General features: G+C 38.7%; 3 protein-coding genes across 3 annotated transcripts; 2 read left to right on the plus strand and 1 right to left on the minus strand.

Moving 5' to 3' along the window:
* Positions 1–3,077: 3,077 nt before the first annotated feature.
* LOC115624004 lies at positions 3,078–3,801 on the minus strand. The gene has a single exon (XM_030518575.1). It carries the CDS (start codon positions 3,777–3,779, stop codon positions 3,159–3,161), a length of 621 nt encoding a protein of 206 aa, XP_030374435.1. The 5' UTR covers positions 3,780–3,801; the 3' UTR covers positions 3,078–3,158.
* Positions 3,802–11,058: 7,257 nt separating this feature from the next.
* Positions 11,059–13,089, plus strand: LOC115624002. The gene is made up of 2 exons (XM_030518574.1): positions 11,059–12,317; positions 12,849–13,089. Exons 1-2 carry the CDS (start codon positions 11,136–11,138, stop codon positions 12,975–12,977), a joined length of 1,311 nt encoding a protein of 436 aa, XP_030374434.1. The 5' UTR covers positions 11,059–11,135; the 3' UTR covers positions 12,978–13,089.
* A 9,423-nt stretch (positions 13,090–22,512) lies between these two features.
* LOC115624069 (sentrin-specific protease 8-like) lies at positions 22,513–23,752 on the plus strand. Its single transcript, XM_030518655.1, has 2 exons — positions 22,513–22,656; positions 22,749–23,752. The coding sequence occupies exon 2, from the start codon at positions 22,873–22,875 to the stop codon at positions 23,518–23,520; it is 648 nt and encodes a 215-aa protein (XP_030374515.1). The 5' UTR covers positions 22,513–22,656; positions 22,749–22,872; the 3' UTR covers positions 23,521–23,752.
* The last annotated feature ends 584 nt before the right edge of the window (positions 23,753–24,336 follow it).

A 24,336-nucleotide genomic window follows, 5' to 3' on the forward strand; every position in this document is an offset into this window, starting at 1 on the left:
TTCCTGGACTGCCAACCTTCATTTGGCTTGTACTTGGCCTGGCTGCATGAATGAATGAAAATGGCCTTTTCCGCTTGTGTGTGTTTACACGCGTAACAAAATCAACAAGCTTCAAATAGACCCCCGCCCCTCCTAGTGAGGCGGAAAACATGCGCGCGTGTACACACACACACACACGCACACACACACACGTACACATACACACAGGCTGGGCGTTTCATTTTATGAATGAAATTTTACGCTGACCTTGAGCAGGCCGTACCAAGTTGCGTCAGTGGCCTGGTTAGGGGCTGGCGTCACTCCTCGATTTCTCTTTGGTGCAGCGCAAGCGCGTGCTTCAGCATTTTGTGCCCCTGAACGAGTTCGAATTCGGCCCCAAAAAGGGGCAGCTGGCACATGTGTTTCATTCATTAAAGTTTCGAGCACCGCTCATGAATGGACATTTCGCTTTCGCTTGCTCTCTCCTGCATTTCAAGGACATTGGCTGGCTGCTTGTGGATGCGGGCTGCGCGTCGTTATTGATTTTCCCTTTCGCAATTTACGTAGGCGGCTAAATTCAAGCCAGCTTTTTTTTTGTTCTGCTTGTTCCTCGTTTGCGGCATGGAAAATTAACGCAGAACTTTGTTTTTGTGCCCCGAGGAGACACTTTTAAAGTTTGATTGATGTGTGTGCGTGTGTGTTTCAAAGTCGTCAGTGGTTTTTGCACTAATTTAGTTGTTGTTGATGTTGATGTGGCAGTTAAGCTCTCTTACATAATCGAAAAGCAAGGTCTTTGCTTTGCTTTTCAATTAAGCTTTTTATGCGGTGGCATTAAGTGGATTTGAGAAGAAGCCTCAAAAAACAATTTGAAACTTGTTGAAAACAATTAAAACGGCAGAATATATCAACTTAAGTAAATATTTTGGTAGTAATATAAAATTTGGCAAAGTTTTTAATTGGCGATTAAGGCTTTCCAAACTTTGAAATATAAGTCAATTAGCTTTTTGAATTATATTCACATTTATTTCGGCAAAGTGTATAAATTAATTAATTAAAGCTCTTAATAATATTAAAGAGGACATTTTATAGTTACTTGTACTAGCTGCTAGGTGAACATAAAGCCAAAATAGGATGACGGGATAAAGAACGTACAATAATAAATAAATGTTAATATATATTTCATGTCTTTGAATATTAAAAGCAATAAAAAGTATAAAATAAAGGCGGCATTATCGATATTACTGATGGTTTTATTTTTTGATTGGTTTTTTTGAAAACGTTTTTTTTACTAACTGTACATATAATTATACTCATAAATGAAGGTCAAGAGGATTTAATAATTGTATAATTCGATAGTAAAAAGTTACGTTGCATAGATGAGATGGATAGGGAAAAATATATATAGCTGCCCACACAATTAAAGCTTTCCTTTAAGATATTTATAAAGAACGTTCTTCACAATTCAAATTAAATCATAGTTTATAAATATAAATGTCAACTTATTAATTCATTTAGTATTCATTCTTTTCGTTATTCTGCTTTAAGAGTCCGATTGTTAACGAGAATAATATATACAACATGAACACCAGCTGTATTAAAGCCAACTTTTGAAATTACCTCGCACTTGTAGGAGTTTAGTAAAGATTCTTGGAATGTCGCAGGGGCTTCTAAGTTTCTAAGAAAATTAAATTTATTTTCAGGCAACTTCTTAGCAATAAATGGAATTTAGATAAAACCTGACATTTGCTCTTGATTCAATGAGAGATTGACTGTACTTTTGTGCGAGTGAAGGGCCTTTGTGGTTTGGGCCTGTGTGTTGGGCCACGCGAGCATGTGACGTATGCGTAATATTTGTGCGGATTGGCGCGTCTCGTTGCCTACTTTTAGGATGACGTATTAATTGACTCGTAACTGTTGTATAAAGTACGAGTAGTTGGATGAGAAAGTATTTCAGCATCTGAGTACACTTGACAAACAAATATGAAAGTTTTCATGCATGTGTGCACACAATATTTGCATATTTCCATGCCTGTGCCAGTGCCTGTGCGTGTGTGTGTGTGTGTATGGCAGAAAAAAACATTGTCCGTGAACGGCATATCCGGCCGGCAGTAGCTGGGGTGTGTGTTAAAAATAGCCTTGAGTAAGGACGTGGCGGCGCACAAACGACCAAATGGCAAAAAGTGAACGCACAATTTTATGAATGAAAATGTTCTCTCACCTTGTAGCTTCCTACATACTCTTACTTGTGCGGGGGGTGGCACCCCGGGTTAGTTCGCATGTCCCATTCGAAGGCAGCCTTGCTCTTGACTGCTGGCTGCCGTTGCCATTTTACCCCATAATTTATTGATTTTATTTCTATGGCTGTGACCGCACATGCGCCCTGCACGCCTTCCCAACCAGCAGATGCTTATCTCAGCAACATTATTCGCAAACGGCGTGTGTGTGTGTGTGTGTGAGTTGGTGTCGTCAATGACTTTTGCTTTACGTACGAGTATGTATGTATGTGTGCTGGGATGTGTGTTTGCTGTACGGTGGCACGCATAACTGTTGCTTGCCAATTTTATGACTATTTAAGGGCTTTGCTCATAACACGCTGACGTCATAGCACATCAACAACACATAAGCTCCCATATTAGTATTTATAGATTGCAAATCAATCAAAATATGAGTTTTATTAAAAAGGTACTCTATTTTATAAATACTAATTTTGACATAGTCTGACTCATATTGATGTGCTTATAGGAATGCCTTTTAGATTTTTATTTGATAGATAAAAATGAAATAATTATGTCCAAAGATATATATAGTTTAATATAAATTGTCGTTAGGAGTTGAAGCTCCTCGACAACAGCCAGCATCACAGACAACTGATTCAATAATTGTCCTTAGATCTTCAATAAAGCAACAATTGAAAAACAAATTGTTGAAGAATTATTCTTCAAAACAATGGTAAACATTTATAAAATGGCATATAAAATATTATATTTGGCTGTTAGAATGTATGTCTTAAGTAGCATTGCAGGGTCAGCAGGAAAATTAAATAGCATTAGTTAGATATACTTATACCCTTCCATCGCTCTTAACAATTTACTGCATAGTTTATATAACAAACGGGAAATGCAATTATTTAATTTGAACAACTTATTGAATATAAATTGTAGAAACGATAAATGACAGCGCTATATGGACATACGTTCCGTGCTGCAGAAGTCGCGATACCAACGATATTGCTCTAAACAGCTCTGCACCATTTCGCCAAACACGTAGAGGCGAACGGGCAAATATTCGTCGCTGTCGGATTCGTCGGGATCGAACACATTGTACTCCCCATCCGAGTCCTCCTCGTTGCACAGCAGCACATCGATCACAATGATGCAGTGCAGCATGTAGAGCACTCCACAGGCCAGTGCACAAACGGCCTGGGCACGCAGGTACTTGAAGAACGGATGAATTTCCTTCTCAATCTCCCTTTTCTCTTCAGTCAGAAACATTAGATGGAAGTCCCGTTCCGCCTGATTCATCGTCAACAGCGATGTTATGATGTAGCATACGGCTCCGATTAGAGTGCGACACAGTTCAGCGTTTAGGCCGGTCGAGTGCCCGGTGCAGACATTAATGCTACCGAAGATAGTGAGCACGGTAAAGGTGTAGAACACCACCGTGCAGAGGTAGTTGCTCAGTTGGGTTTGGAGGGTGAGGGCATCGAGCGATACGGACATGAAGCCTTGAATGTGATAGCCCATGAGGAACATATTGATCAGCGTCTCGACCGTATAAAATATAAAGAGCACCGGGCGCATTTCTCAAACTTGTATGTATGTGATTGTGAACTTTTATCATTGAATATGATTTGCTTGCTTTTGACATTTAAGTGGGGGAGCTGCTGATGTGCTGCCGAGCTGGCTGCCCCGACTGACAGTTGTTGGCCTCTTCTCAGTCGTCGAAAGCACAGCCGACCGACCACAAACACGACACGCTTTCATTGTCCGTCCCGTCCAGAGCCAGCCAACAAACAGACTGAGACTTATAGGTACCGGCCGTGTATCTGAAAGTGCTGCGCACTTCGTTCATCATAAAAAAAATGAGACTCTTCAGATATACTGCTGCCGTTTGTTGCGGTCGACCGTCCGCCGGCCTGCCCGCCTGCCCGCCTGCTTGCCAGACCAAAAGCCAAAGACTGGGCAGCACGCAGCGTCCCCAAGTGCTGCAAAACAGTAGCAACATTTTGCTGGCAGTTTGATGTTGTTGACGGTTGTTGACGGCGATTATGTTGATGACGCGAGACCGCAACGAATTTACGCGCAATTCTGCTTCACTCGAGTGGCAATGCGGCAAGCAGAAAACACAAATCGTAATACCCACAGAACTTGCTCCGCAAAATGTTTGTATTCTGTTCTATTAGGTTGCATTTTTACAAAAATATAAGTTTGGTGCAATTTAGGCTTTACCCAATAGAAAATAACAGATTTCATTTAAGTTTTAATTGTGTATAACAGTTACAAAATGTGTGTATTCTGTTCTATTCGATTTTATTTTTACAGAAATATAATTTAAATGCAATTTGGGCTTTACTTCTATTAGATTGCATTTATGCACAGAAATATTATTTGTAGTAGATGCAATTTAGAATTCACCCAAAAGATATAACAGTTTTCATAGTATATTCCTAGTAAAATTTACATGCAATTTAGGCGTTACTTTAGTGATATAACAGTTGTAGGTATAACGGTTACAAAATATATGTATTCTGTTCTATTAGATTGCATTTTTGCACAGAAATATTATTTGTGTAGTAGCTACTTAACAGATATAATAGTTTTCATTTAAGTTTTAGCTGTGTATAATAGTTCCATAATAATAATACTTACCAGATATAACAGTTTTCATTTAAGTTTTAGCTGTGTATAATAGTTCCATAATATGTTCTCAACTTCAGAGATAATGCCAATGATCTTGGAACTGCGAACTCGAAGCTAAGCAAGAGAAGAGCTTATAGTGTTTTATATCAGTTTTTAGATGTAAGTTAGTGTTATAACGAATTTTCAATTGAATTTGCAGAAGGGAAGCTAGTGTAGCATATCATAAAAAGTGTGGTGAGGAACAGAAATTAGCATATTTATGGAGGCTACTTTTTATACATGCCTTAAAAAGTAGATGTTCTATATTATGTTTGCATTTATTTATGCTTTCAATCTAATTGTTGTATAGTTAATTTTTTTTAACAATTAATTCTGTGGATTACTATAATTATTTCCATTTGCAGTTCGATTTATATACATAGTTTTGTTCTATACTCATAGTTCCTATGCTGTATAACAGTTATAATAAATATATATACAATAGTTAGATAGTGTGCCACCACTTAACACAAGAAAGATGGCGATTTCACATTTTTACTAACTTTTTCCCTTGGGCCTAAGTCTGTGGCCCAAAACAGAGAACCCACACTTTCAACGATTTCAGCAACAACAACCATAATGACAAGAACCAAAGGAGCAACAGCAATGACAACAACAAGAGCAACAACAAGGAAATAACAAATCAGTTGCCACTGTTTCTTGGCCAAAGTAAAAGGGTTAATTCATTTGGCCGCAGTTGCGACCGCTGCAGCCACAGCTGAGGGACCTCAGCCTTTTCAACTTCGTCATCTCGAAGACCAAAACGAAGACGTAGACGTGCTTTGTGGCTTTTATTGTTGGCTACTGCGGGGCTGTTGCCGAGGCTGTTGCTGCAGTTTTGACAAGCCATGCAGCGCTAAGCGAGTTACCTAAGTGGTTCTGCGCGTCGCACCACAAAAGCCTTCAATTTTGTTGCTGTTCCCGCTTTGCATTCGCGTTTTTGCACAGCCCCGTCGAAATTCCGGGGACACATCCACATCAAGGCAGGCACACAGTAGTCATCGTCTTTAGTCTGTTTGTTGTTGTTGTTGTTGTTGCTGGTCAACGGTGGCAGCAATGGATTTCATGCTCAAGTTGAACTTAAGCGCGTGTGCTTACACAACACTTGGCAGAGAGGCGGGCGCGCGCTCCTTTAGCCTAATCCTCGATCATGTGTGGATAGGCTTTTCTCTATGGATGTATGATTTGTTATAAAGGGACACGACTGTTGGAAATATTCAGCACTTTGCCAAAATACGAGCCACATTTCTGTCACTCACACATGCATTTAACCTCGCTAGGCTCTTATGTAATCGCAGGCCCGCCTATCACACCACCAAATCGTACGGCCCGGCCCCTCCCCGGGGGGCAACAACGTGTGCCACAATGGCGCAAATGGCAGCAAATGGCAGCGCATGCAACGCGTTCTGTGCCATTAAACCAAATGCAAGTGCATAAATAACAATTACAATATTGCAGTAACAACAGATGGAGCAACAAATAAAGTAACGGTAGCTGCAGCAAATGCAGCAACAACAACAACAACAACAACAACAACACAGGTGTCAATTGTGTGAGAGGCCGGCGGCCATTTTGCAAAAAAGTATTACTTTTTGCCGCATTTGTTCAGATCGCTTGTCTTATATCGCATAATGCGCGCTGATTATTATGTTTACACATTGGCAGCTGAGAGCAGCAGCTTTCGGGAAGAATGTGCATTAACGTTCGCTTTGGTTCAGGCATATAGTATCTATAGTCTAGTGGGTATTTTTATTTAGCTTAATTTTTGTTTTTGTTTTGTTTTTTTTTTTTTGCATCTGAAAAATCAATGCAAATCAACGGCAATTAATAATTCATAGCCCGCTGGGCTCACATGGCGTCGTGCAATTATGGAGAAATACAACAACAACAACAAGAGCAGCAGAGCTCTATATACATATCGTATATCTATCTATATTCAATAAAATAAATTTAATATGCAAAACAGTTGCGGCAGTGGCGGTGGCACCAACGGCCGCTGCCGCCTGTCCAACAATATCAGCAAATTTGCAATAAAATATTTGTCTGGCCGAGTCTCGGCCTTCCCCGCCCTCCCCTGCTAGCCCCCGCTCTCCTCCGATCCAACCGTCCGACTGCCACTTTTCACTTTGGCCAGCGCTACTGAGAATTATTTATTTGCACCTTTCTGCAACGTCAACACGCTCGCAAGTCTGTCTAGGCCAGCCGACTCCATTTGGTTATCAAATCGCTTGCATCTTGCCAGACGGAGCCGGCTCGGCCCCAGCGAGAGTGCAGAATGGAAAAGAAATGCAGGGCAATACGAGTACATAAATATTGGCCGATCCAGATCTGCGCCGACGAACAAATGAAATTAGGTGCCGCCGTAGCGCCTACGGCCACAAACGGCTCCTGTCCAGAACATGAAAAGTGTGAAAACGAATTAGTGAGTGGCGAATGGCCTGACTACCGATGTCTTCCTCACCTTCCTCGGATAGAGGCGCTCCATAGTGGGTCAGTAAGACATGGTTAGGCCAATCGGGGGAAACTTGAGTGCCATGCATTGGGTTCATAGTTGAGAGCCCGCAACGAAACCCTATAAGGCACTAAAATTTCAGTTTAAGAGGTAAAAGAGCAAGCGGCCAAAAAAGAATTCTTTTTCTAAACACTTGTTGTAAAGAGCGCAGTTATTATAGTTATTATATACTACATGGGCCTCCCTAATTTAATAAAAATATTTAGCAGTCGTGACTAGTCATGACTAGCCAGTTTGATAATTCGTTAAAGGCAAGCAGTTATCCTTTCAGGCTATCTTCAGCCAATATCTCAATCGATTGGCGGGCAGTTTGATTTTTCGTTTAATTATTATATTTAATTTTCCACAAATTTCACAATTTAATTCTTGATTTGCCGGCTCTTAGGTACTTGGTATGGGAATCGCAGAGAAGTGCGCCCACAATTTTATTTCACAATATTATTATTTAATTTTTCAGAAAATTCACTATTTAATTCTCGATTGGGAATCGCTTAGGTACTTGGTATGAGAATCGCAGAGGAGGGCGTCCACAATATTTTTATTAATTTTTCAGAAATTTCACAAATTTATTATTTAATTTTTCAGAAAATTCACTATTTAATTCTCGATTGGGCAGCGCTTAGGTATTTGGTATGAGAATCGCAGAGGAGGGCGTCCACAATATTTTTATTAATTTTTCAGAAAATTCACAATTTAATTCTCGATTTGCCAGCGCTTAGGTACTTGGTATGAGAATCGCAGAGGAGGGCGCCCACAATATTTTTATTATTATTTATTTCACATATATATTTCAGAAATTTCACATATTTATTATTTAATTTTTCAGAAATTTCACAATTTAATTCTCGATTGGGCAGCGCTTAGGTACTTGGTATGAGAATCGCAGAGGAGGGCGCCCACAATATTTTTATTAATTTTTCAGAAAATTCACTATTTAATTCTCGAATTGCCAGCGCTTAGGTACTTGGTATGAGAATCGCAGAGGAGGGCGCCCACAATATTTTTATTTAATTTTTCAGAAATTTCACAAATTTATTATTTAATTTTTCAGAAATTTCACAATTTAATTCTCGATTTGCCAGCGCTTAGATACTTGGTATGAGAATCGCAGAGGAGGGCGCCCACAATATTTTTATTAATTTTTCAGAAATTTCACAAATTTATTATTTAATTTTTCAGAAAATTCACTATTTAATTCTCTAATTGCCAGCGCTTAGGTACTTGGTATGAGAATCGCAGAGGAGGGCGTCCACAATATTTTTATTATTTTTTCAGAAATTTCACAATTGAAATCCACAAATTTATTATTTTATTTTTCAGAAATTTCACTATTTAATTCTCTTTAGAAACTTTAGAGAGTGCAAAAATAATGAGCCCATCAAAGACGAGCAAAACCCGCTAGTCTTTTATAAATGATATACAAATAATAATCGCGACTGCCTAGAAATTCTATTATATAATGATAAACCAGTATCTAAAGCAATGAGCGGAAAGGTTAATATTTCTTTAAAGCCACAGCTTTGTGGAAGATGTTATAGCTTAATCGGAAACAATCAAATTATATCCAAAGATTGCACTTTGCAGTTATCTTCAGAAGAATCTCTTGTAAGCATTATCCAACCTGCTAAATATAAAGTACTGCAGATATTAAGTCTAAACCTTGGTGGGTATTTGGGGTTTATTCCTGAACAAATCTAACTAGCTACTAAGTAGAACTAAGTTTTCTTCCTCTTATTGCTTAAGATTTAGTTTTGGACATAGCTGACCGGCTGACTGGCAATTTTTGACCGCCTTTATTTGTAGTTAGATTAGATTTAGTTATATTTTTTTTTGAGGACACACAATTGCGGATATCCTTGCTTGGCATTCACAAATGTTTTGGTGAAATTATTTGGGCAAGTCTTCGAATACCATTGCGTACGCTGATCCACAATTGGTGGAGAAGACAGCCCGTCGTCGATATTGCAAGCAGCTGTCATTTTATACCAACAACTGCAACTGCAACGGCAACGGCAACAACAACAACAACTTTCAACACATGTCGTTGCTTGTTGTGTTCCACAAATGCCAGCAAAATGAATTGTCACTTGCACATGGGCGCCCAATAATTATAACAATGGGTGGGCCTGTTGTCGTTGTTGTAACTGCCGCCGCTTGTTGCAAGTTTCAAGTTGCCAGTTGCCAGTTGGCTGTTGCCTGTTGATCTCTGCTCGCTGTCCGGACAAGGCATGTTCACAAATTTGTTGCATTCCATATCGGTGGTCTGGTCACGTCAACTCTGCGGCGACAAAACGCACAGTGCGGCCCAAACATATGACAAATTTGTTGTTGAAATTCGTGTAACTGTGTTGCCCGCTAAATGGTTACACCAAGGGGTAAGGGGGCGTAGAAGGAGCGGTGGGGTGGTTCCACAAACACGATCAATTCATGCCGCACGCGTGTTTGAGAAATTGTTTTCGTCGTCGTCGTCGTCGTTGTCGTTGTCGGCGTGTTGAGTGCGTGGCGCATGCGTGGCTCTTTGGCCAGGAACGAGTCGATTTGCTCGATTAGTGTGTTTGGTGGGGCAACGCCCCCTCCTCGATGGGGCGACATTTACAAATCGGTTATGCAAAGCGGCCAATTAGCGCGCCGTCTCATTGGAAATTGAAGGAGAAATATTAGACAACCGGCACTTTCCGGGTGGGGCCGCTCTGCCAAACAAATTGATGAGCCCCAAGTGTTTCGTTTCATTTCCAAACTATAGCAGTACAATTAATAAAAAGTTTAGTCGGTTTTTGAAATTTCAACTTTTTATATAAAAAAGAATTACTCGAAAATTTAAACAGCCCCTTTTTCAAATTTCAAATTGGACGGAAAATAGATTGCATTTATGGAATTCTATCTATGATCTATATTTTAGAAAATCGCTTTAAAACTGAAAATTACTTCCAATTCATTATTCCCTTACTATTTTCAGTTTTTTTTATTGAAGCCGAACAGCGTTCTCGTTTCTAGTTCCTAGTTTTCTTCTACTTTTTATATAAATTTGTTAAAATTTTCACGGTTTTGCTTTAAGTTTTGATTCTAGGACAAAATTTCATTGGATTGAGAAACGAACTTTCGAAACTTTTTGCACAGATGGAGATTTAATTTATATATATGTATATCTAGAGAAAACATTTCTACAACGATATTTTTCATTAGACTTATAAAATTATGAAATCAATTTATATTTTGTTTATGATGTCTAAAATTATGCTAAAATTGCAAGCTTTCCATTCGAGTTTTTTATTTAGAAAATAATTATCTAAATCATTTTACTATTTAAATAAAAATGTAATGTACTATGTTCAGAAACGAGTTGCTTTAATGATTCGATTTAAATGTGTTCGATTTCAAGAATAAAAGTTCATCTATAAAGGAACATATTTGTATTAAACAGCAAGTTTGTAGAAAAATAATAGCGACTTAAAAATGTAGAAAATATTTTAGAAAATAATTTACTTCTAAGCTCAGTAATAAACAAACAATTTCTTTGTAATATATTCTTCAAAAACGAATATACAAGTAATATTAATTAATCCGATTTATAAATTCAAGCGATGACAAAATATTGCTACCAAGAGAGAGTAAGCCTCGAAAATAGGTATATTTGCGTTTCCAGTTTTCAGTTGTTGGAGCAGGCGTTTATATTGTTGAGAAAGTCATAAAATTAGTTTCAATAATAATTTATTTTGGTTAAATTACATGTTTTTAGGTCCACCAGGATGGGCGACGAAATAAAGAGTAGCGCATCGAAGGAGAAGTTCAATCCGGAGGATCTGGCCATCGTCACAAAAATTCTATCCAAGCTGAGCGTTCCCGAGCAGTTGGCTTTGTGTAAGGATTTCAAACGATTGCCCGACGCTTGCACTGCGGTTTGGAGACAGTCCTACAGACGACTGGACTTCCAGAATGCCAAGAAGGAGCTTACGGGTCCGAACTTGGAATACTTTCTGCAGACAATGCAGGGCTACTTCCGTCATGTGTACTTCACTTGCGAGCATCTGCAGCAGGAGCTGAATCTCCTGGAGCGTGCGGGCATCAAGCAAATGGTGGGCGTCGAACAGTGCGAGGTCCGGTATGCGCCGGCCGGTATGGCTTCGGCAGACTTGAGCAAGAAGCCACCACCACAATGGCCACTCCAAGCCCTGCCCCGACTGATGCGCAACCTGCGTCGCCTGAAGGTGCATTGTCCCGTCGAGGTGGGCTTCATCGAGCAGTTCGCACAGCTGGAGTACTTGAGTCTGTATGGGGAGGTCGCGCAGCAGGCTCTGACAGCCATCATTGCAGGATGCCTGCAGCTGAAGCGTTTGCACCTGCCACGCTCCGCCGAGTCCCTGCAGGTCACAGGCATACGCAAATGTAAATGTTTGAGGGATCTGGCACTGCCCGTGGCCGTCTTCAACAAGGGGAATGTGGAGATACAGACGCTGGAGCAGCTCAAGTTTCTGGAGTTGCGACAAACATCCGACTTGGAGGCGACCCTCACTGCCATGTGCACGGTCATCCGGCAGCGGGCGAGCCAGATTGAGGTTATACAAGTGAATTGCCGTTACTTTGGGGGTCCCCACTGGATGCGCCAATTGGAAATGCATCGCTGTCGTCGTCTAAACGGCCTCGTCTTCGTCGACTGTAAGTTTGCGGATGTCAATATGGTTACGTTGGGTATGCCGCGTGTGAAGAAGTATGCAGTGTTTTGTCAGTGCGATGACTTGAAGGACTATCAGCTGCTGGACTTCGTGAAGCGTTGCCCAGCACTGGCCGAGCTCTACCTCATCGGGTGTCCCGCCCTAACCTGTCGCGTGCTCAACGATTTGTACAAAGTGCGTCACAGTGAGAAGTTGGAGCGTCTACTGAAGGTCAGCATGTCGGGTTGCGACGGCGTTTGGAATGAATATGAGAAGAATGTGAGTATAGTACTGAATGGTACTGATTTCAGGTTCCTGATCAGGAATATCATTTTAAAGGCTTCTTCATATGTGCATACCTATACGGGAAATATCGAAAACACTTGTTTCTTTCTTAGTACCGATTAGAAATGGTACTCGAAACTATACTCTACTGAATATGGAAAAAAGGATTTCAGAAATATCACAAGTTAATTTTATGAAACGAAAAAAATGTAACAGGCAGATGGATATATTTATATAATTATTGATCAGCATGAAAATACGAGTCTAGCCCTGTGTGTTCGTCTGTCTGTCCGTATGAACACCTAGATCTCAGAGACTATAAGACCTAGGGTCACCAAAATTTGCACAAAGATGCCTCATACGACTATGCAGTTCAAGTATATTTCAAAACTTTTCTTCTTTCCCCCACTCTCCCGCAATATGTGATACAGAGCCACTTGTATAAAATAATAATAAACAAGATGAGAACTAGCTGATCTAATTGGTCTATGTTACTCAATTACTTTCTTTTCTCTCCATTTCCAGTATGACGAATATTGGTTCTCAAAGTTGGCCGTGATCCGAGTGGAGCGTTTGAAGCAGGAGGATCGTAATATAACGGACGTGCAATTCTTTTTCTATAAGCCGGAAGATGTGCAGTTTGCTGCGAATTGAATTGGAGTACATACTTGTATGCATAAATATTCACATCACTAGTGTAGTACTACTTACCATAATTATGACGTCAAATGCTTGACAACCTGCTGCTTTGATGCCGCTAACGAGGCGCTTCAATGTTTTCATTTCATTTCATTTTCCACGCGTGTCGTGCGCGCATAAAACGCACTTGGGGGGGTTGTGATTTAAATGATTTCTGTTTCTAGTTTATTTTATGGGGCACCACCTGCCTATGGTGGCGACCAAATTTTTTCAGCATAGTGTCGCGGCTTTTCTTCCACTTGCAGCTTAATTAAAGAAGTCCCCGCTAATGAGCGCTACAGGTCGTCGCCTCAGCTCTCCGACTTTATTTATGTTCCACTGGCACTCAAATATAGTAGTATAGCCAATCGTTTAATACAATATACAAGTATATACAAGTAGTATACTATAGATAACCCATTCCCGCATGTAAACACGATGATGTTGTCGCATGTTTTGTTTTCAAATATTTTGCGTTTGCATCGATTAAGTCGGAGAGCATCCGAAACTAGTTTGGCCCAATCAAGTCAAGACTTGAGAGCTGCCAGAAAATGTTGTACAAACTCGTTAAACGGCGGCATATATACACCGTATATGTGTACAGATTTGTGTGTACATGCATGTACATATGTGTGTGTGATTGGTGGAAAGCATGGGAATTGAAATGTTTTATTAATATTTTTCAACAGCTCAGCAAACCCAAGTTAATTAAATTTTTTGTTATTAGCTAAGCGATTGCCGTTGCCATTTGAAAACTTTTGACAGCTCGACACATGCAGAGGAGAATGTTGCACTCCATTTGTTGCATGGTCGGATGGTCGTTCGAGTGGCTTCCGTTATGAGAAATTGGTTCTTGCTACACATCTTGATGGCTTGTGTAGCCAAACAGGCGACGAGATGATCGATGTGTGGAGAGAATCAAGATTTATTCGTCATATTGGCAGTTGAAGCGGTTTTATTTGAATATTTTAGAGAAAAGGTATTTAGAAACCGAATGATTTAAGAGACCAGTGCTTGCGTTTAGGCATCAATTGATAAATTTACATTTTTAGAAATTCTTTTGATGGACTCCTGGGAGGCTTAGGAAAAATTCTATAAAATTCTTGAAATTTGCTTTCGAAAAAATCCAAGAAAATCAGCGAAAATTTAAAGATATTTTAATATCAATTTGGACACATAAGTTGTTGGATATAATGCCTTTGTTGATTTAAAAAGTTAAGCAATGCTTGGACTAGGGAACTAGGACACTCTTTGAGCAAAGAACTAGGCATGTTGTCTGTCTTAGGAGATTTGATAATGTAGCGCAGATAAGGATGTAAGGATATGGATATGAAGTGTTCTTAAAATAAAACAGTAGTATAAGTTGACTGAAAGATATTGGCTTATATAGTAAAGCAGGCTCTGTTTTTAATACCAAAGAAGGATAAACTTCTTTAGAATTTTTAGAAATATTACAAAATATTATACCAAAACTATTTTGATTTATAAAGAAGCCTTTTCGCCTCAGTGCTGTGCTCTTTTTGGGTAAAATGAATAATTTGGAATTTTTGCTATTAATATACATATGTACATTTATTTATTACTAAGTTCGGTTCATTTACATTCGTGCATAATGAGGGACGGACTAATAAGCTTTTATATCATTTAATATGAGTTTTCAGTAAGTTATGCCAAACTTTTAACACCTTGTCGGGTGGCCACATAAATACATATATGCATAAAAAACTGAAACTTAAAGACAAACCTACACATCTGTTTGTACGGCTGCCGGTCCGCTTTTGGGGCGTATACTTCGAGTCTGAAGCGAACGTGTTTTGCAGTCGTTGTTGTTGTTGTTGCTGTTGTGGTGGGGTTTGTCTTTTTGTGGCATTTGTAAATATTTTAATTATTTTTCAAACGCCCCAAAAAATGCCAAAACGATGTGGAAATTATTATACAAGCCATTTTTATTGGACTGTGATCTATTTTCTCTAGGGTTTTCGAACTAGTTTTTGGGTGTTTTTTGTTTTTTTTTTTTTGGTAGAGGGGGAAAGGGGTGTTCAGCTGGGCGTGTCCCACAGAACGTGCCTACAAATCAACTCGACACCTGTACGCTGCTCGTCTCAGGCATTTGATGGCTCGCGGTTTCTTATTAGCGGCTCATTAGCATCGCCGACGATTGACGCCCCACAAAAGTTGGCACCAAATAAAAAAAGAAGCGGGGCTCGTTAACAGAACCCGGCTGGTAGCGACTGCGGCTGATTAGTTACCAGAAGCCGCAGCTCCCAATCCCAGCAAGCACTGCAATTATTTGCACGCAAATAAACAATTCAAAGTATCTGCTGGCGTTTATCACTGAGGCGCGCGCTCGCTCGCCTGTTGGCGTTTAATTTTACGGCTTTATTAGTGGCAACAGCCAGCCATCAGGCATCAGGCATCAGCCAGCCACATTGCTAGTTGCTGTAATTTGACGTCCAACTAACTGACTGCCCGAGGGCCTCAGAGCTGGCTATTGAGCTACTGCCTTTCCAACATGGCAACAGGTGATGGGCTGGACATTCAGAGTGGATTTTGCAGTCGGGGAAGTTCATAATAACGCGCTTTTACAATTCGAATTCCAAGCCAAAATTAAAACGCACATAGTCCCCCTTACCATTCAAAACAATCATGCGTACTTAAGAATCGTGGAACAGGTTTAAATGCAATTCAAAATTGTAGTTGTACTTAACTTAAATCACATGTTTAGCTATAATTGTGCATTAAAATTTATTAAGTAAGCCTAACTAAATCATTTTATATTAATTGCTTAACAAATCAGTCACAACAGTCGTAAAAACTTACTTTGGCTTGACAGCTCGCAGAAGCTTGAAGTTTTAAATTAAGATAATTTATACATTTTTTATTAATAAATTATGAAGTATCATCTAAATAATAGTTAACGAATAAAATGAAACATTCCGCGCAAAAATCAACAAATATTTTACTCAAAGGGTATGCGAATGCATGCTCAGTATAACGAGAGGAGTCGATGTAGCCATGTCCGTCGTCTGTCCGTCTCTCGCTCTGCCCGTCTGTCCCTCGGAAAGTATAAGAGCTGGATCTCTGCCCATGTTCTACCCGCAGCTGTTGTTGTTGTTGCTGCCTTTCCTTAATGGTGTACTCCATATATTAAATTAATTATATTACATAATATTAAATATTTGTTATTTCTATTTAAATCAAAAATTCACTCAATTCCTTAAATACTCACTCTTCTCAAATCTACTCCAACGCATGAAATAACCAAACACTTGCTTCGCCTCACACGTGCGAAAGGAGGGAGCGCAGATTTACAGTTATGATTTTTGACTTCTTTCCTTTACTTTTGCATTCTTACAGAGAGCATTCCGCGGGCAGCTGCAATGCTAGGCTTAGTTATGATCGATCTGTTAAACGCGTCGCGCCGCCGGTCATTGGAGTTGACGAAAACTCTTGCAAAACGTGTATTTAATAGTTTAAATATTAGTAAAATATGTTAAAACATACTATACTAGTATGTATATACATATTAAGTTGTGCGTGATGTGTGCAAAATATGTGTTTTTAATAATGCGAAAATGCTGCGAAAATGCCGCGCAAATTACGCGCCTTATACATATTTTTCTATGCATGTGTGAGTGTGTGTGTCAAATGAATTGCACAACGCCTCAATTTTTGTTTTGTGTTTTAAGTGGTAATAATAGTGATTTCAATAATAAAAGTTTTCCAATTTTGAAATGTTTGTAAATGTAAGTACGCACTGATTCATTTTTGTTACTTCGCAATAAATAATTTGTACTTTTCCAAATACTTTTGCACTGCGTGCTTTAACATAACATAAGTGTGTGTGTATACCTGTGCATTTAACATTTTATGCACATGCATATGTTAATGCATATGTCTCGCAGTTGGTATTAGCAGACAGAATGTCACCATAACATAACAGAGGCACAAAAGAAAGGAAAAAACTCAATTTCAAGCATTTGGCGTATGATATGTATAACAGATTTCTAACTTGGCTACATTTGTGTTTTGAGTCAGTTGCATGAAGCTGTACGAACAAGTTGGGGTGTGGGGTTCGAGCGCCCTAACTTGTCGCAAAGGACCAAGAGAGCGCAGTTAGATCAATCGGCAAAAGCAAGAGAGTGTAAAATTTCTCTTAAAAATTTGTAAGAAAAATAAGTAGACAAAATTATCATAAATAATTTGCAATCGTCTCGACTGCTGCTTTTGTTCGGTTTTTAGCAAGTAAATACATTCAATTAATAATACAAATTAATGATAAAAATTAATAATAATAATTACCTTAAAGCATTTTTATACCGCGAATGCAAATGTATGTAACACACCGAAGGAGGCGTGGCAGACCCCAAAAAGTATATATAGAATGGTGATGGGCTTGAGAAACGCCTTTGCTTTATTTAATTTTAAATACATAAATGGAGGAATTTTTGGGATTCAAAATCAGACATAAACTAGGCCGCTTGAACTCCATTTAAAGAATGTGTATATACTGTCTGATGCTCCCGGTTTCCCAGCATATGTATGTACATTCCCACAGCAAGTTTTGACAATTTTAACCTTTGATTTAATCTGAAATGCCTGCACTTTTTTGTTTTATTTGGCAACTCGGCTTACCTCGCTGAATGCATATTTATTTCATTTTATTTGGCAATGCACTTATCTTTTGAGCTCGGCTGAGCTTCATGGTTACCCATTTTCTGATGTCTTTGTCATTTCACGCCTCAAATGTCTTAATTTAAGTTGGTAGCCTGTCTGTCTGTCAGCTGCTCATGTTGGACACGCCATTTTATCAATCACGTAGAATCGCAGCCATGTTGTTTTGTTGGTGTTGTTGTTTTGCTCGCCGCCGCCTTTCAAAGCGCTCCACTTTATGGCCGACTTGCACGCTCATTATATTTGATTTATGCGCTTAATTTGTAAAATATTGCCGATGGCAGCTGCCCAGGCAGAAAGCAAAAGTAATGCCCAAGAATCGTTTAGCTATGTCAACTTTCATTTTGCAAACACACACTCAAATTTCTTCCACCATTCATTGATTTGTAAAGTTTATGTCGAACTATAGCCTCAGACCAGACATCAGTTGGACATTTTATAGCCGATGCGTGTGGTGCACTTTTATGTGGCAGTTCGTGTCACCGAGAAGTTATAAAATGTGAACAATATTGCAGGCACACTCTTTCCTCCTCAGTCCTACTCCACCCGATACCCCACTGCTCAGCACTAATTGCCATTTACACCTAAAATTTCAATAAAATTAATACAAAGTCGAAATAACTTTGAACATCAAACAAGTTATAAGTCTTAATAGCCATAGTTTGGCTTTGACTGTCGAGTTTTTGGAATTTCTTGCAGACAGCTGATATAATTTTTTTTGGCGTCGTTTTGGGTTTTTGAATTTTGAAAGGGTTTTTATTGGCTTTTGGTCTACGTTAAAGAATTTCATGTCACAACGGCCATAAATAGGCTAAACATTAGTGATGGCAATCAAGATGCAAACATCGATATACTTTGTCCAGCACTATAATATTACTAGCTTCTATTGCAAATGTGGGCTTTTCCGAATTTCCCTTAGCTGATTTTTGAAAACATACAACCAAGTTCGTTCTCAGAGAATAGACGTATAGTATCAATCAGTATAATGGAGGTAAATCACGCTGCAAATTGAACCACTTAGCATTTTGTTTAACAGATGTTCCCTCTGTATCTATAGTGCAATACTTCGCTCACACTATTTATATTTATTTACCCAGTTTATTTGTTTTTTTTAATGATACATCGACTGCAGCAATTCCACGTTCAACACAGCTGCATCGTTAACAAAACATCGATGTTTCTAGCATCACTCGCATACTTACGTCTTGCATGTACAACGATCTATGGCTATCTACGTCCGATCATCTCTTCATTGTCCAAAATACCAGAAAAACGAATCAATAAAATCAATTTTAATATGCAAATGATCAAATTAACGTATTTTGCGTTGTCATAAAGATTGCCCAAAAAAAAGGTGAATTAAAGCAAAGAGGAAGAAAAAATATAAAAACAATTTGTAAATTCTTCCAGTCCGGCGAGTGAGTCAATAATGTCTAACAGAGGGCTTCGTGTGTCTGCCTGTCTGGCAATTAATAACAATTTTGCGATAATATCGATGAGAGATAGTAAATTTTATCGCCGCGATTGTAAAAATCAACAGCACGCTGTGTTATTGGGTCAATTATTGAAAAGGCCGGCGCACGATTCGCCAGCTTCTTCAGCGTCTTCAGCTTCTTGGTGAGGCTGTGTCTATGAGTCTAATGAACACATTACATAAAATGTTCGGTTTTATGCACCTCCATGGGATTCTTTGGATGGGCCTGAGCACATTTTTTACCATTTAACTCACTCGCAGCAATTAGAAGGGCACGTCGCCGTTCCGTTTTAATGGCAATGCTTTGGCTCTGCTTGCGTTTTATAGCTACAGCTACTGATCTGTATCTGTATCTGGTTACTCATGTTACCATTACCATGCATAGAGCCAAACAAAAGAAATCTGTGGCTCTGGCACTGGCAAGAATTGTGGCGCTGCCTCATCGACCCGGTCATTACTTGATTAAGTTCATTTGCGTTTCAGACTGAGATTGAGACTGAAGCCGGAGTCGGAGTCGGAGTCAGAGCTACAGTTAGAGCCATGGAAATGGTGGAAAGCGATATTGGTAAATGATATTTTTCCAATGCTGTGTGACAAGTTGCCGTTCGGCTACCACTCATCGTAAATTGGTTGTTTATGTCTCTGGGCTTACATTTCACCTGTTGTGGAAATTGTTCATAATTTAAATTTTAATTGCACTCAAAATTCGTTGAGCTGGACATTGAGTGAGTGGAGATTATACGGAAGTTATTGCCCAATGCCAGATATCAGCTTAAGTTTCATTGCCATGCAAATCTAATGGGAGCGTGCCTCATTAATGGAATGGGGATTCATTTAACTAAGCATCTGACTAGAATTTGTTTGCTTCTTAAACTATTATCCCAAAACCTAATGGCAGCGCATATTTTTAAAGCAAATAAAACTTAATATTTCACTAGTTTCCATAAAATGCTCGTACGATTTGTTTTTGGGGCTCAGAAAAGACTTTTACTTTGCATGAAATCTTTTTAGTAATTTTATCTTTTGTTTAGTAATTATATTTCCCTCATGTTTTGTTTTACATTTTACTGTTTTATTATTATTTTTTTAAATTCATTATCAATTTAATAAACACGAACAAAATTAAGTCTAGATTAATATTAACGCTTACAATCTAGACTGTGTACGGGTATTTTTCGAAAAACTCTTAGTTAAAAATAAAATTTAAATTAACTCACAAATGGTACTGTTGATGTCGTTTTTTAAGTTTTTGGTGTTAGAAGAGCAATTAGCCGCTGTAAGAGTAAGATCCTATCTATCGTTGGAGAACCAGAAAATATGTTAAAAGTGTAACAAAGCTTACTCATTAAAAGTTTTTTGGATTTATAATCTGTTTGCTAACATCACAGCAACCATCAAAACATTTACCTGTCGATCTCGAACCACTCTTAGCTGCTGTCTAACCTCATCAATCATTCAAAAAGCGCTCAAATCAAATCAATTTTTCCCCCTTTTTTTTTTGCCAATATCGCATAATCTTGATTACTCATTTCCGGCGCACATCTCAAACAAATTGTCAAAGGCAATTGCAGCAACAATGATACGATATGAAAGGAAAGGCAAGAGTTAAGCCAACAACAACAACAGCAGCATGAATGGCCAATACAATTACGATAAATCTATGGAAGATTGTAACGAGAACTGAGCTGATGTGTTGGCCCAAGCAAGGCAATATTCGGAATATGTGTATAATGTCGTACTTACTTATGCCAATAAATCGACAACTAATTCTGTTACTGCTCAGATAGTCGCTATAGCCGCTAGATACTTTCTAAAACAAAAGAATCTCAAGTAAATACGCTAAGTACCACAATTGAGCGAAAAGAAATTGCGCAGTCATTACGAGTTAAGCACCACAAAGGCAGTAAATAGACAGACAGATAGGCAGACAAGCAGACAGACAGAGTGACACACATACATACATATGGACCGCCAAGTACTCAATAATTCACAAAAAAGCAGAAAATAAAATGATCAATACGGACAACGACAGCAACAACGCTCTTGGAAACCGGCAACAGACAACAAACAGTAACAGCAACAACAACAACAACAACAACAAATAAATTGAAAATCCACAAGTCATCTCAGCTGGTGGCTTAAAAGGCGCGTGCTAAGCCATTCATATTCATAAAAGTTGAATCCGAAGCTAAGGCACAACCTCAGGAGTCCGCACAGAAGAAACTGAAAAATAATATGAAAAAATTAAGGATTGGTAGTAGGGTGCGGGTGTGAAACCGCACAGCAGATGAGCTGAGGCAGAAAACTGAAAACTGGACTGACATGAGGCCTCTGCCGGTTCCTATGCAGTCATCAGACCGACATCAGGCCGACATCAGCCACGACACACACAGACCAAGTTGCGGATCAGCCAGTTCCGTAAATATTTCTGTTAGTAGTCCGCGGGCCATAGCGACAGAAACAGAAACAGAGAAAAAGATAGCATCAGAAACAGCTTCAACGTCAACATCGAGCTTAAAGTTACACACAAACAATGCAGCGGAAATCAGTTAAGATAAACGAAGAGGTTTTACTATAAAGTAATGCCAAAATTGGTGAGAAGATCTTAAAAGAACAACGTTATTAATTGGTAGACTAATGTTTCTATCTCTAATCAAAAAGTTGTCAATTGGAAGGAATTTTTATTTATTTTGCAAAAGTTTAAAATTCCAATTACAAATTATTCTTCCATGTATGGAAGATTTTCAATAAGCATAAGAATCATATGTATTTTCAGAATATTGTAAACAGTTCAATGCGATAAACATAGAACTGTTACCGAACCTAAAGAAAAAACTGTCAAATTTCGTATAAAAAGCTTTTTGAATTGTTTTTCAGACATAGCCATTGAATTAGTAGATGTACTACAAAAATTATACTAATAAGAAGTGTTTCAATAAGCATAAGAATCATATGTATTTTCAAATGGGGCAGAATATTGTAAAAAGTTCAATGCGATAAACATAGAACTGTTGTTACCGAACTTTGCTTTGAATCGCAAGTTTTCCCAAAAAAAATACTGCCTATTCGAATTTGCAATTTTGTTTCATTTCTATTTATTTAATTTTGAAATAATTTGAAACCTTTTTGCTGTGGGGGATATGGAAACTGCTCAGGCTATCCGAAGAAATCGACATTTACGAAAATTAGGCAAGTTTTGTGCATCCTAGTATTTTTATTTGTTGCAGTATTTATGCGGTATTTTGGAAAAGAACTGCTGACAGTCACACTAAAGTCGCAGCTGTTTTCTGCGTTGCCGCAAACAACACAACAATCGCGAAGGCTTGTGGTAAAATAAATAATAATATTAGCATTAGCACGCAGTAAAAAGTAAAATAATGCTCCTATAATAATTCAACATTCGCTAGAAATAGTTAAAGCTGGCATTTTAGCTGTTCGCGAAATAATTGCACGCCCCGCCGTTTGCCGCCAAAAATGAATGAAAACGAAAACGAAAACAAAAACAAAGTAGGCAAGCAAAAGATAATGAAATAGAACTTGCATGTGTAATTGAACACAGAATTAAACACTCATTCATTATTGTGATTGTTTCAATGTAGGTTTGAGGCAAGAGTTGCAATATATGTAGAACCACGTGCCCGGTCGTTGATGCAAGGAACTGGTTTTGGGCAGCTGTCGCAACAACAATAACATTGACAACAACAACAGAAAACATTAAAGAGCATGTCTAGGCGGCCAAATTCCGATCCCATAGCGTTAAGCTATTTCGATTCCTGCCTACGGCTCTCGGATGTCAGACTGCTGGATGGTCCCCATTGGCTGAACGATCAGATTTTGTCGTTCTACTACGAATATTTGTCGCACAGCAAGTATGGCGCTGATTTGCTGTTTATAGCGCCGGAACTAACGCAGTGCATGAAATACATGGATGAGAAGGAACTGGCGGAGATCTTTGCTCAGCACAAGGCGGATAAAAAATCGTTTATTTTCTTTGCCATCAACGATAACGAAACCGCCGAAGCCGGCGGATCTCATTGGTCCCTATTGGTGTATTCCCGTCCGGAGAATAGTTTCTACCATTTCGACTCATCGAGCGGCAACAATACCGCACCATCAAAGGAGGTGATGGACAAAATTAAAGCCCAGTTGGGCGCTCGACAGGCAAAATTCCGCCCAACTCGTTGCCTGCAACAGGTCAATGGCTACGACTGTGGCATCCACGTCATTTGCATGACTGATCACATCGCCGACTATGTTAATCGCTACGATGCTGTCGAGGGCTTGCCTCTGCTCCATATCGATACAGTTAAAGCAAAGCGTGCTGAATTGCTTCAGCTAATCTCCTCGCTCGGTAGTAAGGTAACCCAATGAATATTTTTATGTCTTGCCGTTGAAAATGAACTTAAAATAATATAAGCTAGAGAAATGGATGTGTTTTCTGGGCCCCCACGAACCAATGTAGGCTACTTTTTGTAGTTTACTTTGTTCCCTATTAATGAGCTTGTTGTAATAAACTGATGAGCTTGCTTGACTGAAATAAATATACATATAGCTACGCTTAGAGAAGCGCTGGCTGATCTGGGCGTCTGCTAAGCAAAGTAAACCAACATTGTTTTGTAATTGGCGGGCGTCTCGGACGAATGACTCTATTAGGAGCTCTTAGATCAGTAGTTTGGGGCTCCAATATTTCTTAGAAAATGTTTTAAAAACTAAATAGGTTAATAATTGTAGAATTTTCCAAGGTCGTAATGAATATATTCTCATTTTAATCAAAACCAATAAGAATTCTAAAACATTTTTTCTCCAACATAACAAATCTTTGAGATTTAATTTTCAAACCCAATTTTGGGTGGAATTTATTCGCATGTCTGACCAAAAGTATTCATGGGTTTCTAAGTGCCGTGCATTGTAAGTATTTAATTTAAATTAAGGAAAAGAAATTATAAATAAATTGAATATTCAACAACCTATTTTTAGCTATTTCCTTACTAAATAAGATGCTTTATTAATATAATGTTTAATTTATAAATTACGAATGAAAGACAAAATAAAACCATAGAGTTGAGGAGATTATTAAACGTGCGAGGAGTTCTAGTATTTGGTCATTTTAAAGCAAAGCCATCTATTAATTGTTTATTTCGTATAGTTCAGAGCTAATTTATTTGTTTAAGACTAAACTGATCAAGT

The sequence above is a fragment of the Scaptodrosophila lebanonensis genome, unplaced genomic scaffold (assembly GCF_003285725.1).
Source record: "Scaptodrosophila lebanonensis strain 11010-0011.00,11010-0021.00 unplaced genomic scaffold, SlebRS2 tig00000053-arrow-pilon, whole genome shotgun sequence".
Classification (NCBI taxonomy): Eukaryota; Metazoa; Arthropoda; class Insecta; order Diptera; family Drosophilidae; genus Scaptodrosophila; species Scaptodrosophila lebanonensis.

Excerpts from the sequence above, each read along its gene's own strand:
- LOC115624002 (XM_030518574.1), top strand. The coding sequence starts at position 11,136 with ATGGGCGACGAAATAAAGAGTAGCGCATCGAAGGAGAAGTTCAATCCG. Across the intron at positions 12,318-12,848 it reads GGAATGAATATGAGAAGAAT|TATGACGAATATTGGTTCTC; the intron begins GTGAGTATAGTA and ends CTCCATTTCCAG.
- LOC115624004 (XM_030518575.1), bottom strand. The coding sequence starts at position 3,779 with ATGCGCCCGGTGCTCTTTATATTTTATACGGTCGAGACGCTGATCAAT.
- LOC115624069 (XM_030518655.1), top strand. The coding sequence starts at position 22,873 with ATGTCTAGGCGGCCAAATTCCGATCCCATAGCGTTAAGCTATTTCGAT.